The sequence below is a fragment of the Chenopodium quinoa genome, unplaced genomic scaffold, assembly GCF_001683475.1.
Source record: "Chenopodium quinoa cultivar QQ74 unplaced genomic scaffold, ASM168347v1, whole genome shotgun sequence".
NCBI lineage: Eukaryota > Viridiplantae > Streptophyta > Magnoliopsida > Caryophyllales > Amaranthaceae > Chenopodium > Chenopodium quinoa.
The window spans coordinates 12,733,166-12,750,746 of NW_018742738.1; the positions used below are offsets into that span (position 1 = coordinate 12,733,166).

General features: G+C 40.6%; 2 protein-coding genes across 2 annotated transcripts; both read right to left on the bottom strand.

Moving 5' to 3' along the window:
• Positions 1-8,654: 8,654 nt before the first annotated feature.
• Positions 8,655-9,404, bottom strand: LOC110724099. The gene is made up of 2 exons (XM_021903495.1): positions 9,058-9,404; positions 8,655-9,000 (listed from the first exon to the last, which is right to left on the bottom strand). Exons 1-2 carry the CDS (start codon positions 9,402-9,404, stop codon positions 8,655-8,657), a joined length of 693 nt encoding a protein of 230 aa, XP_021759187.1.
• Positions 9,405-9,904: 500 nt separating this feature from the next.
• LOC110724100 (protein FAR-RED IMPAIRED RESPONSE 1-like) lies at positions 9,905-12,007 on the bottom strand. The gene is made up of 3 exons (XM_021903496.1): positions 11,897-12,007; positions 10,762-11,397; positions 9,905-10,654 (listed from the first exon to the last, which is right to left on the bottom strand). Exons 1-3 carry the CDS (start codon positions 12,005-12,007, stop codon positions 9,905-9,907), a joined length of 1,497 nt encoding a protein of 498 aa, XP_021759188.1.
• Between the last annotated feature and the right edge of the window lie 5,574 nt (positions 12,008-17,581).

The following is a 17,581-nucleotide window of genomic DNA, read 5'->3' on the forward strand; positions in this document are numbered from 1 at the left end:
ACTTATGGTGCGGAAGCTGTTCTTCCAATAGAACACTACGAGCCGACTCTTCGAGTAATGCTATATGACGAAGAGGCAAACTGGGAAGCCATGCGCCTGGCATTAGACTCACTTCCTGAAAGGAGGGGCAATGCTGTCTTGCGCCATGAAATTTACCGCCTGAGAATGACTAGATCATACAACAAAAAAGTACACAGGCGTCCACTCAAAGTGGGGGACTTTGTACTTAGAAAAATGGAAGCATTTGGTAGGGCTAATGAGTCTGGCAAACTAACTCCCAACTGGGAAGGACCCTACCGAGTCTGTGAAGAGGTCAGGGACGGTACCTACCGTCTGGGAACACCAGACGGACAACCGTTGCCTCGAACTTGGAATGTAGATAATCTTAAGAAATATTTCTTTTGAATGATGTAAATAGTCAAGGGCTACTTAATAAAAGTTTGGATACTTAATATTCAATTTTGTACTAAGAGGGGCACGCCTACTAACAAACAGTCGGCTACTCTCCATGTTTAATTTTTATTCTTACTTAAGAGGGGCAGGCCGCCTATACATTTACAGTCGGCTACTCTCCATTGAGTATTTTACTCTATCTTCAGAGGGGCATGCCGTCTGTACCTTTACAGTCGGCTACTCTCCATTGAGTATTTTACTCTATCTTCAGAGGGGCATGTCGTCTGTACCTTTACAGTCGGCTACTGTCCATTGAGTATTTTACTCTATCTTCAGAGGGGCATGCCGTTTGTACCTTTACAGTCGGCTACTCTCCATTGAGTATTTTACTCTATCTTCAGAGGGGCATGCCGCCTGTACCTTTACAGTCGGCTACTCTCCATTGAGTATTTTACTCTATCTTCAGAGGGGCATGCCGCCTGTACCTTTAAAGTCGGCCACTCTCCATTGAATATTTTACTCCATAGGGGCATGCTGTCTGGACATATAGTCTGCTACTCTCCATAGAAGAGGGCCGACTGGTTCCAAACATACAGCCACCCCCCTTATACTTAATTAAAAATGATCAGGGCCTGGCCGACCTTGTGCCTAAACAGGCGGCTACCCTCCTTTTACTTAGCACCTACGTTCACCAAGAACTAACCAAGGCCACAGGCCGAATGATCAGACCAGGCGCCAAGCCAACTGATCCAATCTTCAAAACTAATACGACCTGTCCCAACATCATAGCAGGCGTCTGGCGGCATCCCTCCGGATGAAATTCGTCGCAGAGAGCAGCTCCCTTTTCGGTGGAACATTGCTCTATAAACTAATTACACGGCACCTATACGACTATCCCCAAGGGAAACCACGTAGCCGTTTTTGAGACAAGGATAGCTCTATCACTAACCAAACCAGTGGTAGCAGTTGACATCTGAGTCAGATGACCGCCTGTATTACTTGGGATAAATGCAGGGGGTACCTCTTGAGTTAATAGCCAACAAACATTGGCGAATCTAAAGGATCAGCCGGCCTCCGCCGCCTGGTACCTTTACTACTCAAGCAGGAGTGACAGCGACTGAGTAACACCAAAGTTAACTCATAGTCACTCTCTCAAACTTAGTATGGAGCCTAAAAGGTATGAGTCGTCCGCTTGTTTTTAGCAAACAGGGGCTCTCAACCACTACTCCTGCTAGGTTAACAACCTATGAGTTAAAATCCAACAAACATTGGCGAATAAAGGGGAACAACCGGTACCAACCGCTTGATACCTCTACTACTTAGTTACTTGGAGACTAGGTAACAATCATGTTTACTTGGTCAAACCACTTTCCTACTTGGTTAATTTTACAAATGACAAGACCGCCTGCCTAAGGGGGATCCAGTCTTTAAAATGGTTTGAATACCGGTTGGATAAATGGCCGACTGATCGTCTAGCCTAGAAACAGACAACCAGTCGTCCAGGGGCATAGGCGGCGTGACTAACTATCCGTACCTGTCTGCAACTATCGGCCATGTAAAACAGTCGGTATAGTGTACAATTGGATATCAGAATATTCAATACTTAAACAAATTTGAAGCAAAACAAAAAATTCATTAAAAAGAAGCCGGTCATTAAAGACCGGCAAAATATTTAGAGCCCCGGCCCCCTGGCCGGGTAAATACAAACAAACGGCACAGAGGCCGTGGAAAGAAGACATAAAGCTTAAGAAGGGGGCAGGTCTTCAATATTAGCAGCTGCCGCCTGGTCAGCACTCTTCTTGCTGGACTCGGCTTCAGCTGCATCCTTCTTTGATGCATTACCCCCAAGCGGCACAAGCGCCACTACCGGCTGCTCCTCCTCCTCCAACGCTTCCTCCAACGCCTCTTCCTCAGCAGCCGCCAGGATCTCTTGATTATATGTATCAGAACACTGGCGGTACGTTTTTTCCCATGAGGCAAAGTCGGCATTGGGGAAGAGGCGGCCCCAAGTCATGCGCTGGATTTGAGCAGAGTCTTCCATCATCTCCCGGACCAGCTCTTTCTTTTCTTGCTCGGCCTTTTTCGAGAGCTCCTGAGTAAGACTCTTCTCCTGGGTCACCAAGCGTACCTTTACGCTCGCCAAGGATTTCTCCAAGGTTTCGTATGAGGACATCTTTTGGCGAAGAGGTCTCAGCTCGGCCTTGAGGTTGTTGATGGTCGCCTCCAGCTCGCTATTCCTCTTCTGGGCCGCCTCTAACTGAGCCCGGATAGCGGCGGTAGCCTGCGCCTGATAATAAAGAATATCAATGATCAAAACTTCATTTTGGGCAATTTGAAACATTGCCTTATCACAGTCAGAGGCGGCCATAGCTTTTGCAGCCTTTACCTCTTTGTTCTTCCGGTCAAGCGGCTTGCAAATGCCGTTCACTCGGAGCAGGGCCTAAGTAAAAAAGGGGAACAGGCGTCAGTTTCCAAACAAAAAGAAAACAGGCGTCCTGGAAATCAAATACTCAAAAATATGCTAAGTATACCTCAGCAAGGACCCCTGCAATCCCGTCTAGGTCAAGGGTGCCGACACCCCTGACCGCCTCTCTTTCAGCTCGAGGAACGGCCTTGATCATAGACTTGGCCACCTCGACCAAGTCAGGCTCCTGAGGGCCGGCTGCACCTAGCATAAACAAACGGATTAGACCTAGTAAAAAAGGGAGCAAGTCTAAAATTTACAAGGACAACTTCATACTTCTAGGCGGCCCAGCTGGAGTTTTAGAAGAAGTGGCCGGCTGTTTCTCAGCCACCGCATGTTTCCTGGCAGAACCAGGAGAGCTCGCAACAGTCGTCCTCCGGGCCTTGGGGTCCGGCTGTTGGGAAGAAGAAGCTCTTGGAGCGCCCGTCTAAAAAAGAAGAAAAGAGTCAGTATATGCATAAACACAACTCCAAAAAAAGGGTGAAAGGTTCGAAGCCCACCAAGGGTGCCCCCTTGTTGGGGGATTCGGTTGAAGACTGTTGCATGATGGAGGCCCGCAACATGGCCACCGCAGTCTTGGAGGCGGTAATTTTGCTCATGGCGTCCGCTGCAAAAACAAATAGCAAATTAATAAAAGTCATAACAAGAAATGCACGGAACAACAGAGTATTCGACAGGCCGGCTACCTCTTGAGCACCGACTGCTGAGGCCACAGGCGGCCAAAAAGTACTCGTTCTAGAGCCATTTGAAGCTCGGGACGCAGTGCAGGGGTACTTGCTCTCGTACCCTTGAAGTAGAGTTCACCTTCGACTCTACTTTGAAGAGTCCTTTATCTAGGATCTCTTTCTTAGCCTTATGGGGGAACAAGCGGCATGCTACGGCCGCCTGCAAGAAGGGGCGAATTCCTGTTCCACCTGTTGAAGCGCTTGTTCAGCTCTGTGTCTGAACTCTCAATGATAAGGAAGGTGCTCCGCCAGTCCTTCCATTTGTTTGCTTTACCTCTCGTCATGAGGTAGCCCCTGTGGCTTGTCAATTGATACCAGCCGGTACCGCCTGCCTTAGGGGTCCGGCTGAGGTAGTTCATGTGGGCGAAAGCCTCGAAGCTCGGCTCCACCCCGTGCAGTTCGCACCCGGCCACATAGCCGAGTACGTTGACCCAGGAGTTCGGGGCTAACTGCCATAACCCCAACTCATACCCATCCAAGATCCGCTGAACAACCGGATGTAGTGGGAAGCGCAGCCCAGCCTTGATGGCCGCCTCGTAGCAGCCAAAGAAGGCGCTATCATAACTGGTACCAGCCGGCCAGACGACTGTGTCTTCTGGATCCGGCACAAACACTAAAAAGCCAGGGCCCATTGTGTGGTTTGCGATAAAGCTCTCCACTTTCTCTTCCATGGCTGTGATCCGACCCCGAGGTACCGTGCAGTAGTAGGGGGTATTTTGCTCTCGGTGAGAGGCGGATGGCTCCCCCCAATCGTCCCCCTTCTCAACTGCGTGAGAAAACCTCGCCTCTTGCAGGCGACTGTTTTTCTCTTCTGTGTCTAGAGAAGCATGGCCAGAAGAGCTAGACTCGGAATCGTCCTCTGACGAGTCCGAAGAGGACGACTCCTCCCCTCTCCCGGAGGGGCCCGCCTCCTCTCCTTTAAAAAAAGCAGGAGAGAATGTAGAATTGTCAACTGTAAAATGGGAAGGGGTCACTTTGACTCCTCCCTCAGAACTGCCGGCTTTCAAGCCGCTTTGTTTCACTTCCACATCTGGCGCCTGGTCAGATGTTTCACTAATCGGCACCCTGTGGGAGGAGCCGTCTGAATTTGAGATCCTGGCAGTCTTTTTTGTTCTGGCCATCATGCTCTGCATAGACACAGATACAGTCGGACTTTGTATAAAGGGCAAAGATGGGTCCAGAAAAGGGCAGGCGGCACTCCTAGTCCTAGATTCAGCCGTCCCCGGTGACCGGCTGATCACTAATTTAGGTCGTGTCGTGTGCTTCGGTGGTGCCATTTCAAAAAAGAATAAAGAGAAAATTAAGAGTAAGAGAACCGACAGTTACCTGAACGAGTGACGATTGATGAAGTTCTGAAAATCCTTTGCAGTCGGCTTGTCAGAGCAGGCGGTAGGCAGAAAGGGTCAAAAATGTCAGAGCAAGTTCAGGGGTCCGAATGTTCTCTCACAAAGTATTCAAGTGTGAATGACCGAAGTCAACACTCCTTTATATAGGCGAAGTGAGAAGGCGAAGGGTCACTTCCAGAATTCAAAATTTTGGCGGGAGAATCTCTCGGCCTCTCGCCGACTGACACCTGTAGCAGGCCGTCGCCTGTTACAGGGCGATACCTGTCACAGGTAACACGTGACCAGTCACGTGCCACCTAAGAGGGGCAAATGATTAGGGGATTTTTCCCCACCAATCACCATCTGACAAGTGGACCAATCAGGTTCCGCCATGTGTCCGTCACATGGGCCAATAGGAGTCTGCCACGTGTCAAGCAATGATCCGTCCACCATGGACCAATTACGACACGACACGTGTCTTTCCCATGACACCTGGGATAACCGGTCACCTAGGCCTAACTTCTCAGGGAAGCCCAATCAGCCCAAGGTTAACCTAAACCTAGATTGGCACGTTTCCCGAGGTTATAAATACCTCCCTTAATCCTCATTAAAGGGGGGGACACGCTAAAAAAGCAATTGATGACTCTCACCTAGAGAAGTCTAAACACATTGATCACTCCTCCCCTAGAGGAACCAGATCTCCCACCTTTACTTTCCGCATTTATTACTCCTCAAACAAGTACTAACTTGATCGTTGGAGGCGGAGCTCCCACCACAAGGAGTCTCCGTTGTTTTGCAGGTACAGGCGTCCGGTTCCAGTCTCGGCATTGTAACTCTCCCGCAGGACATCAGAAAACCCCGAAACAGTTATGGTTAGGCTCATTGAGATTAGGGTGAATACAACATGTATAGGGTATTATTTAGAGACCTTATTGCCCCTAAACATGTTTATAGGAGTAGGGTATAACATCGAAGCACTAAAATTGGATTCCTATAATCGACAAGCATAGGGTGCGTACTAGCTGAATAACTACCTACACAAGGGTTGATGGAAGTGTATGTTGTCTTACAAAGTAACTCAATACAAGGATAGATAGTGATTTCGATTCGTATTTGTTTCGATTTAAGGTAGACGTAACTCCATCCTCTGCCAAACCACCAAGGACTCGTAACGCCATAATATATACTACATAAACCTCTAAACCATGGAATACTCAAGGTTTTTTTGTGCACTTCACAATTTTAAGCACACTAACTCACTACTCAAAGGGCCTGCAATTTCTACCATTTTATTAGACAGTGGTACAAAAAATCATATATTTTACACCATTAATACTGAAGTGGTTGGAAGAAAATAGGAAGGGAAGGATGATGTACTTCAGCAATTAGAGGAAGTGAGTGGGGTGAGAATGTGAGCTAAGTTTAAAAAAATATAGAATTTGAACTAGTTTTGTGGGAGGGAAAATTTAAATTTGAATATTTGATCCTATTTACCATGTTACCGTGGTAATCCTACTACTGTAGGTGACGCAATAGGTGCAGCACTAGGCCAGAGAACTGTCTTGTCAAAAGAAACACTAAATCGAATACAATGGTACATATATGTACCATTGACGAACTAATTGGTTTTATTTGTTCCACTATATGGTCTTCATAGGTATCATTGTGACAAAGCTGAACTACCCAAGTGTGCACTCCCTCTTAATGTGAAGATCGAATTTCATTTGGTGGAACACACATACAAGTGCATTGAAGGACTCTCAGTGGTACAAATCATATGGTAATATGTACCACTATTAACAGGATAATAACCATTTGCATTACAACGGTACCCTTACTAGTGTTAATGGCATCCATTGTATAAAAGCATATAAACTCGAATAGTAAAGGGATATTAACTAATTGTGCACTTGCATTGATTACGAATTTATATGCCACATTCAAAACACATGTTACGTCACACAATACATCAGTGAAGTTGTCAGTTGTACGTAATTAACAATAACAATTACTCGTAATAACTATTTTGCATACAGCCTACACAAGTACGCAGACTAGGTAGCTAACTCATAAAAACTTTGTAAACAATGTCAGTTGTAACAAAAGAGATTACGTTGCGTATGATAAGTACGTTATACATAAAAACATTACTCAACAGCGTCCAAATGGTTGTCCATACATTATGCTATTTTGGAAAATGTACTTAGAACTCACTAGTTTTTTGGGCCAAGTAATTAAAAAATCAGAAGCTATTTTGGAAATTTACTAAAGACTCACTAAATAATTATGTACCACCACATATCCTTACATACCATTACGAGGTAATTGGTACCCTAATGTATTATAACTTTGCACAGTGGTACCCTAGACTTTGCCCTCGTAAATGGTACGTCTTATAATTCTATAATGTGCCATTAAATATTCAGTGGTACAATAGGTGAAAATCAAAGTACCAATTATGTAGTACCTTAATCCCTTTGTTTGTTGTGTCAAGTAAGAGATTGAAGAAGTCATAACTATGAAGCCATTGTTGATGTATTTTTAAGCCCGCAAGTGCATACAAATGATATATTGTACTAAGAGTTGATATATTAAGTCTATAATTGGATCAATACTACGAATAGTGTTTTTACTTTGTAAAGCATGTATTCCAGATGGTTGCCATTACAATTATGAAGATCCCTATAGACGGTATATGAATGATTACGCGCGGTACCCGTATGATATACGACCAACGAATAATCACTACATGAGTAAAAGAACCGCTTTTATATATGATATAAGACATTTAAAATCTTATATCACTACATGAATGCTTTCCATACATTTAAATGTCTTTCCTTTCTTTGTCTACTATAGAATCCTAATTCGCGTTACGTACCGCATGCCTGCAGTGGTACAATCCTTTATTTGTTGTGGTAAATTATATAACTTAATTATACCACCTTGTTATGATCGGTACATCTTGTTGTCGATTTTTTTTTTTTTGTTTTTTTTTTATTTTGAAAGAAGATGTCGATTCTTATATCACTACATGACTGCTTTCCACATTTTAAATGCCTTTCATTTCTTGTCCTTCGACATTTTAAGTGTCTTTCTTTTTTTTTCCTACTATGGAATCCTACTTCAATCATGTTATTTTTGTTAGTCGCCATTGAATATATTGATATCATTAAACATAGAGTAGTACCCTTGGAACTACTAAGTGGTACTTTTATGTGTGCTCATTATAAGCAAAATAGATGCCATTGGTACTTTATGTGTACCAATTATATTCAAAATAGATGCTAGGGATACATTTGATATGCTACTAGTTGTGCTGTTAAATTGTACCAATTGCTAAATTGTACAGTTGTTACAGAGCAGCGCAAATAATATACTTATACGTAATAAAAAGTTTGAAAACAATAGATTAATTGTGAATGGATCCAGATGTGCCAGGAGTGAGGCCAAGGAGAGAAGCAAACACTCCACCAGAGTGTCCTCCCCTAACCGTAGTAAAGTATCCTAACGACCCATCCAAATCCCTCATTTGTATTCCCCCGACAGATGTGCCAGGAGTGAGGCCAAGGAGAGAAGCAAACACTCCACCAGAGTGTCCTCCCCTAACCGTAGTAAAGTTTCCTAACGACCCATCCAAATCCCTCATTTCTTCTTGGGTAAGGGTGGATCCTTAATCCTACCTGGGGCAGATCCTTCGTAGCTTCCTTGGAATCCACTAACTGGAGTAGTGTTGTTATTACGAATTCATGATGCCACTGTCATTGGTGTGTTTGTCCTCTTAGGCCCCTTGTTCTGTGCCACAGAAGACGGCGTTCGGGCAACTCCATGTACACCTTCATCCTCACCAGGACCATTCTCATTCCCTCCTGCAATCTGCCTTTTCGCAACCATTGCTAGAACTTCATCCACTCTCAGATCCATGAGCTGCAACATCTCTTTGACAGCCTGCACTGGCTCCTTACAAATGGAAGCCTTAGAGCAAATAGGTTCGTACGTCCCCATAAGATTGTGATAATTCCTCACTTCATCAGTAGTCAATGGATCATGGTAAGCAACTTTTACTCGTGTGTGTTTCCGTTGTACGTCCTTCCTTCAACGACAGAGTACATACTTCTCAGGAACAATAGTTACTCCATTAAGGTCATACACAAGAATCATATGTCGACAAATGATCCCATGACACTCAAAGTGTTTACAGTCACATGCAACTTCATACGTACTACTATCATATACAACCCGGTAGCATCTACGAATCTTTGTCACTTCATCCTTCTTCGCATTTTTAGGCTTGATCCAAACACGGTCTTCGATAATAAACTCAATTAGATTAGTACCAATTTCATACTGATCTAGGGGACGAACATACAACATCTTCTTGCACTGTCCCTGCACTTCTTTGAATTTTGCATCCGTATAACATTTTTGAAACAACACCTCTGCTGGGAAGTCAGTCACTAAATGCCTCACATACCGTTGTGTGTTCGAGTCTGCCATTCTTTCGGCCTCGGCCCTTACTGTCATAGCATCGCAATACCGAAGAACAAACTGAGACAACGTTGTCTGCTTGTTAACATACCCTTTAAAAAAATGATTGAAACTCTCTGAACGTTGAGTCGTTTTCATCCCAGCCCAGAATAAATGTTTCAAATACGCGGGAATCCACATTACTCGCTACTCATAGAGCCCTATTCAATATAACTACAATTATTAGTTTCATCAAATATACACTAGTTTACGACAAATACTAAGTGACACAAACAAAGACAGCTACAAAAGCTTCTGCTACCTGTACGTACTAATTGCAGTGGTACATTAAAATTGATAGTGGAACAACAAAAATAACCATTGGAACAATGCTACTACTTAGTGGTACATAACGCACAGACCAATATATTTACTCAAATATTCAGATCATCAACACCCCAATAACACATACAAAATCATGAGTAACTTTACTAAGAAACCATAAAGTATAAACCATTGAGTGGAAGAAACTAACCCTCTAGCCAAGCGTTGTCTTGTAGCTCGTAATGCTGAATTGCATCACACCATCGAGCTTCAAATTCATCAGAATCTAAACTACCGTATATGAGGCTATCAAAGTCACCCTTTAAAACTTTGTAATCATTATCATGCTTCACATACTTACCAAATTTCTGTAGGATGTGCCATATGCACCACCTATGGGTTGTTTCAGCCATTGTACAATGCACAGCTTTCCTAATTGGCGGATCTTGATCCGTCAGAATAGCTGTAGGGGCTTTACCGCCCATACAATGCAGCCATGTCCTCATCACCCACTCATACGTTTCTGCTGTCTCTCGAGAGATCAATGCACAACCAAACAATATACTCTGTCTGTGGTGATTCACACCAAGAAATACAGTAAAGGGAAAATGGAATTTGTTAGTCAAGTACGTACTAATAAAACAGACAACATCGCCAAACTCCTCATAGGCAGCTCTGCTCCTCGCATCCACCCATACAACATCTTGTAAGGAACCATCCTTCCCAAACCTACACAGATGGAAAAATTTTTGATTATCTGCACTCATTTTGTTGAAGTACTCAATCATCCCATTTGCATCACCCTCGGTAAGCTCCAGCCTCTTTTTCTCCTCCTCAGCCACCGCATTCGTCAAGTCTTTTTGAGTAAAAGTCAACTGATCCACTCCATTCACCTGCCTACCAAAACAACCGTACATCTGGGAAACCTTCACCCTTGACTTCTTCGCAGAAACCACCTGTTTCACCAAGTGCTTATGTTTGGTAACCAAATCGTGCTTCCTGTACATGGAAACATCCTTGAACTTTCCCGGTTAACTAGGTGACCAGTGTGCTCCAAGTTCACCCTACGAACAACCCAATTCCCTTCTGCATTAACACTTGCATACAACTCCACCTCACATCCACACTTTTTTGTTTTCCTTTGTACAACTGTCTCCTCGTCCTGAATCAAACCTTCCTTCAGTGGATCAATTTTACGCTTCCTATAAGGTCTTCCGTAGCAGTCATAGGTCCACTTAGCATTCCTTCGCTGCTTACAACACTTTCCAGTACCCAATTCCTTCTTCACCTTCACCCATCCAAAAGCAGCCCTCACTATTCCAAACCCCTTTTGCCTAGCATAGCTCCAGAAGTAAGTATCTAACTCATCCCAACTACCAAATACCATGCCCAAAATTGGGGGTGGTATTTCCTCTTCAACACCAAACACAGTTTGCACCATTTGTCTGCCCTTCTTTGGTGTTGTGAACCCTTCACCATCAACTACGTTTTCACCATGAACTGACTCATAATCTGACCCTAGATTTCCATGAATTGACTCATAATCTGACCCCTGATTTTCTCCATCATCTCCTTCTCCCATTTCATTCTCCTCCTCCTCCTCCTCATCCCATTCTGTAAATCCATCCTCACTCCCTAACCCCTCATCATACACATATACATCATCCTCACTATCATCTCCAACTGGCTCAACACCAACCTACAACACATATACATCCGTATCTCATTCTAGTGGATCATTATAGAACCAAACAAGACAATATAACCAACAAAAATATCATGCATTCTGCCCATATTCGAAATCACACAACCCACAAAACCAAAATTTTAGAACAAATGCCATCACAAAATACATAAAAAAAGGAAAAATCAACATTAATATACATCTACTCCATCAATTGAAACTACATTAGCCTACCATCAATTACAAACAACAACAACAAAAACGATTACAATTGAAAAACAAACTAACCCCTACTCCAAATTCATTACCCACATAACAATATACACAATACTTACTCAGTTAAATACTACCCCTACCAATAACCCCCAGCATGATTACTCAATTTCAAAATACTCAATACAAACCCTAACCTCTCCTTACCCAAGCTTTACTTTTTAAATTTCACAATTGCTTTCATTCATTACCCCATTCTCGCTAAGAAACTAACAACAACGCTCTAAAATACATAACTTACCATCTCAGAGTCGAATCTCAGCTCCCTTGCGCAACCATGCCCATTTTCTCCATCTTCCCGAATTGCTTCCGCCAGATCGACACCCAAAATATCTTCTACCCGATTTCTCATTCTACTAATCCACTGCTGCACTTACGAATTCAAAATTTGACAAAAAAAAATTTGGCTTGCTGAGCTACATTCTTCGTCTCCATTGATGAAGAGCTTCCATTTTTTAAATAAAATTAACTGACATGCAAGTCATTTGTACCTTAGTGAAAATGTTTTCCCGCTTCTTCTTTTCACTCCCCGTTACACTTCAGTTGTCCCGTTATACTAATGGCCCACTTGCATGATATAAAGTTACAGCTAATTGCAAAACTTCCATCCTATATGTTCCTTCACCCATAGGTGCTATGCGCCAAGACTTAACCAACAAAAACAAGAACTCGATCACAAAAAGAACCAACAGCATCTAACAACAATGAATGAAAATTATTAGGGTAAGAAATTGCTACACTTATCAGTTACTCGATCAAAGGAAAGAAAGGTGAAATTACTTCAAATAAAAAAATAAAAAAATAAAAAAAAACTCAAGTACACATTGTCACACTATTCATTAATTGGTTGCCCAAATTTAAGCATTTTGCTCTAATATTTAGGATCATTCAAAAGAAATCTGATGAAGATTGAACTTCATTATATTGAGTATTAGTGTCACCTTCCTCATCTCAATTTAGTTTTTTCACCTAAACTGTTAATGTCACAATCAGTATCACAATCATAAGCAATTTTGACCCCATTCCCTCTAAGTTTCCTTATGGGATGTAAGTATTTATTCAAGTTTTTGGAATTTTAACCTTCTATAGAAAGGTAGAAATGTCGAAGAGAAGGAGAGTTTGCTTCAATCGTGTGAATAAGGTTGGCCAAGATATCAGTCCCCTTTCTCGTTAGAGGTGTTAAAAACTGACCCCCATTCCGAACTGAAAAAAAATAAATTTTTATTTCGATTTGTATAGACACAATAATTTAGCATGACTCAAATTTTAAATGGACTTATCCTAACTTCTATGAACCTAAGCACACTCAAATTAACACCTCTACCACTTCTTATCTTTAGTTGTAAAGAACCTCATGGATAGGGTACATATCAACCATTATGAGGGACTCAAATAACATATCTATGAGATAAAACAATGAGAAAGGATATACAAGGGATAAATATAAGAGAGGGGTCTTAAAGAAAATGAAGACAAAGAGGAAAATCAAGGGAAGAGAGAGAGAAAGATTGGTGTCTGAATTTAGGAGAAAGTAGAAATGAATGAAGGCTAAGTGTAAGGAATATTTCAAGCGTTAACCCTTAGCTTGAACCCCACTGTGATCATACACTAAAGTACGGTGGCGTCCAAAGGGAAAGAAGATTGAGCAAAAAAGTCGCCAACAAGTTTTAGGAACTTGTAAACCGTTCACGAGGTGAAGGTTACACCCCTTAACGATCCAAGAGATCGTCAACTCCATAAGGTCTTGAACCAAATAGGGTTCGGGGATGAAGGTACAAATCCAACCTAAAAGAGATTGAACCTTCCCTAATAATAGGCCTCTACTTTATTCTGGTCGTATTCATGTGCGTTTTTTTACTATCATGCAATCAATAGGTTTACCCTAAACCTATTTATCTATCTTGGTTGAATATTAATGCACAAATAAAATTATTATTGGGGATCACTTGAATTATAATCAAATTAACCCTAAAGAAGATTATTAAATATCTTATTAAGCGTGATTACAAGTACAAATTCCCTTTAAACATGCATAAAAGGCGTGATCAAGCAATAACAATACAAATCAAGCAACATAATAATAATCATCAAAATAATAATTATAATCATACTATTAACCATAATTAACATAATCATGTTAATATTAAAGCATAGCAAGATCCTAGGCATGATACTAACAAGATTAAAAACAAACCCTAGCATGTCACTAAACATTAAAGATCAAAACTTTAACCCTAGCATGATACTAACAATCATAAATATTAAGAAAGAAAATAAAAGGCATCATACTTTTAATCATACTTAATATTAAAGTTACCCTAGACATGATACTAGGAATATCATAATAACAACCTAAACATGATTTCTACATCATAATATCAATTAAACCATTAAAATACTTACAATGATGCCACATACCTCTTTCTACTAACAAAATACACACGTTAGTAACTTCAAGGAAAATAATAAACAAAATAATTAAATTAAATAATTGAAGAGAGATTTGGGATCAAACCCTCAAAAATTAAACCTTTCACGTATAGGGGAGAAGGCAACTTTGAATATGGCTAGGTGTATCTAGATCTAATGAATGCGGAATTTTTATATTTGAGAGAAGGCTAGTTTAGAAGAGAGAGAGAATAAGAATAATCAAGAGAATCTTGATGAGAGTTCGTGAGAATTGGTAGATTGTAGATTGTAGATAATTGAAAACGGAGTTTTTACGACATTATTTATAAAGAAAATCAGCCAAAAAGATAAAATTTCAAAAACAGAGTTCTGGCGCAAAAAACCGAGTTGGTGCCAAACGCCAAGTCTAGCGCCAGGCGCCAATCGTAGCGTCAGGCGCTACAGCTGGCGTTTGGCGCTGAATCAGAAATCCACGCGTTTTCTTAAAATTAGATAAAAATTGTCGTACAGGAGGATAAAATCGTATTTCTCCTTAAAAATGCTCCATGATTTTAATTAAAACTCTAAAAAAAGTCAAATGTCAATTTATCAATGCTAATTGAATTAGGAATGAAAAGAACCTTCTAGAAGAATCTAGAAGACTAAAACCATTCCTAATTGCATTAGGAATGATAAATCTATATTAGGCCCTCCCCTAGTTCATTGGGCCGCATATAAGGCTCAAACCGGGCCTAGTTCAGTAAATTGGCCATAACTTCCTCAATATTCATCGGAATTGGGCTTATAATATCGTTGGAAAGCTCTTGTCAAGCCCCATCCAACTACACTACTATTGGACCCATATCATGGACCTACCAAACTGGATTGGCTGTTTTCTTAAAATAAGTTTTCAAAAATAGAGAGAAGTGTGGGGAATAAATTTCAAGCTTTAATCCCACTAGCTTGAACCCCACTGTGATCATACACTAAAGTACATGGCATCCAAAAGGGAAGAAGATAGAGCAAAAGAGCCGCCAACAAGTTTTAGGAACTTGTAAACTGTTCACGAGGTGAAGGTTACACCCCTTAACGATCCAAGAGATCGTCAACTCCATAAGGTCTATAACCAAATAAGGGTTCGGGGATGAAGGTACAAATCCAACCTAAAAGAGATTGAATATGCCCTAATAATAGGCCACTACTTTATGCTGATCGTATTCATGTGCGCTTTTTAATTAACATGCAATCAATAGGATTAACCCTAAACCTGTTTAATCTATGTTGGTTGAATTTAATGCACAAATAAAACTGTTATTGGCGATCACTTGAAATTATAATCAAAATTCACCTTAACAAGATTATTAAATATCTTATTAAGCGTGATTACAAGTACCAATTCCCTTTAAACATGCATAAAGGCGTGATCAAGCAATAACAATGAATAATAAGCAACACAATAATAATCATGACAATAAAATTATAATCATAATAATAATCATCATAGATAAAATAATCATCATCAAAATAATAATAATAATAATAATAATAATAATAATAATAATAATATTCATAATCATCATAAATTATAACAATTATAATCATAATCATGTTCATGTTAATATTAAAGAATAATAATAGCAAGATCCTAGGCATGATACTAACAAGATTAATAACAAACCCTAGCATGTCACTAAGTAATAAAAATCAAATCTTTAACCCTAACATGATACTAACAATCATAAATATTAGGAAGAGAATAAAAGGCATCGTAACAATCATATTTAATATTAAAATTACCCTAGACATGATACTAGGAATCAAAATAACAATCTAAGCATGATTTCTACATAATAACATCAATAAAAACCATTAAAGTAATTACTTTGATGCTTCGTACCTCTTTCTAATAACAAAATACACACGTTAGTAACTTCAAGGAAAATAATAAATAAAACAATTAAATTAAATAATTGAAATAGAGATTTGGAACCAAACCCTCAGAAATTAAACCTTTCACGTCTAGGGCGAAGGCAACTTCGAATATGGCTAGGTGTTTCTAGATCTTGTGAATGCGGAATTTTGTATGTAAAAAGCAAAGTAAGAATTAAAAGAAAAAAAGAATTAAGGAAAGAGAGAGAGATTAGAAAACAAATTGTAGATGAATGAATGATCGTGAGAATTGGTGAATGAAAACGGAGTTTTTAATACGTTATTTATAGAGAAAATCAGCCAAAAAGATAAAATAAACAAAATAGAGTGACGCACAAAAAACAAAGCTGGCGCAAACCCTGGCTAACTGGCGCTAGGCACCAACATTAGCGCCAGGCATTAGGCCTGGTTCCAGGCACCAAAGCCTGGGGTCAGGCGCCAAGCCTAATTTTAACGCGTTTTCGAAAATCAGATAAGTTTGCCGTACTGGAGGATAAAATCATTTAATTTCCTCGAAAATGCTATTTGATTTTGATTAAAACTCTACAAAGTAAACCAAAGTCAATTTATCAATGCTAATTGAATTAGGAATGAAAAGAACCTTCTAGAAGAATCTAGAAGACTAAAACCATTCTTAATTGCATTAGGAATGATAAATCATATTAGGCCCCTCCCCTAGATCATTGAGACGTATATAAAGCTCAAACCGGGCCCAGTTTAGTAAATTGGCCATAACTTCCTCAATATTCATCGGAATTGGGCTTATAATATAGCGTTGGAAAGGTCTTTGCAAGCCCCATCCAACTACACTATTATTGGACCCATATCATGGACCAAACAAACTTGATTGGCTGTTTTGTCAAAAACAGAGAGAAGAGAAAAGAAATTAAAACTATCCGCAACACTAGACTTTCCACACTTTCAATTCATTCGATTATGATTCGACGTGAAAGGTACTCATCACTGGGTTTAGTTTTGGGGAGACACAAATGGGTGTCTACAGAAGCCCCCACTTTGACTGAGTTTGGAGAAACGCAAGTTTTGAAAACAAAAGTCAAAGTATCGATAGGGACGGAGAATGATTCAGAACGTTCTGCGATCCTAAATCACTCTTGAAACGTCGATACCTGCAAACTAGCATTAGTTTATCATATAAGAGAGTTAAGAAACGCGTATCTTACACCGTCGAGCACACGTCTCTGAAAGTAACCGATTTACTACCGCTTCACTTTTGTTTTGATGATCTCCTGCAAGCTAGAGAATGCCATCCCGCTTGAAGACCGCTACGCCCATAACTGCTTCCAAATTGGAAGATTGCTTTGCCTGAAACGATCCTCCTCCTCTTTGATAATATTCCACATCCAAGGGAATACTACCGAAGATTATTTCTCTTGAAATAATCCTCATCCGCATTGATAATATTCCAGACCAAGGGAATACTATCGAAGATTGCTTCTCTTGAAACAATCCTCAGTTGTTTGTGACAACTCTCCACAATTTAGGGAACGCCATCTTGCTGTTTTTTTACGATCTTCCGCAATCTAGGGAACGCCGTCGATCAATGTTGCTACATCTTGAGCCTTTTCTTGAATCATAGTGACAACCTTTC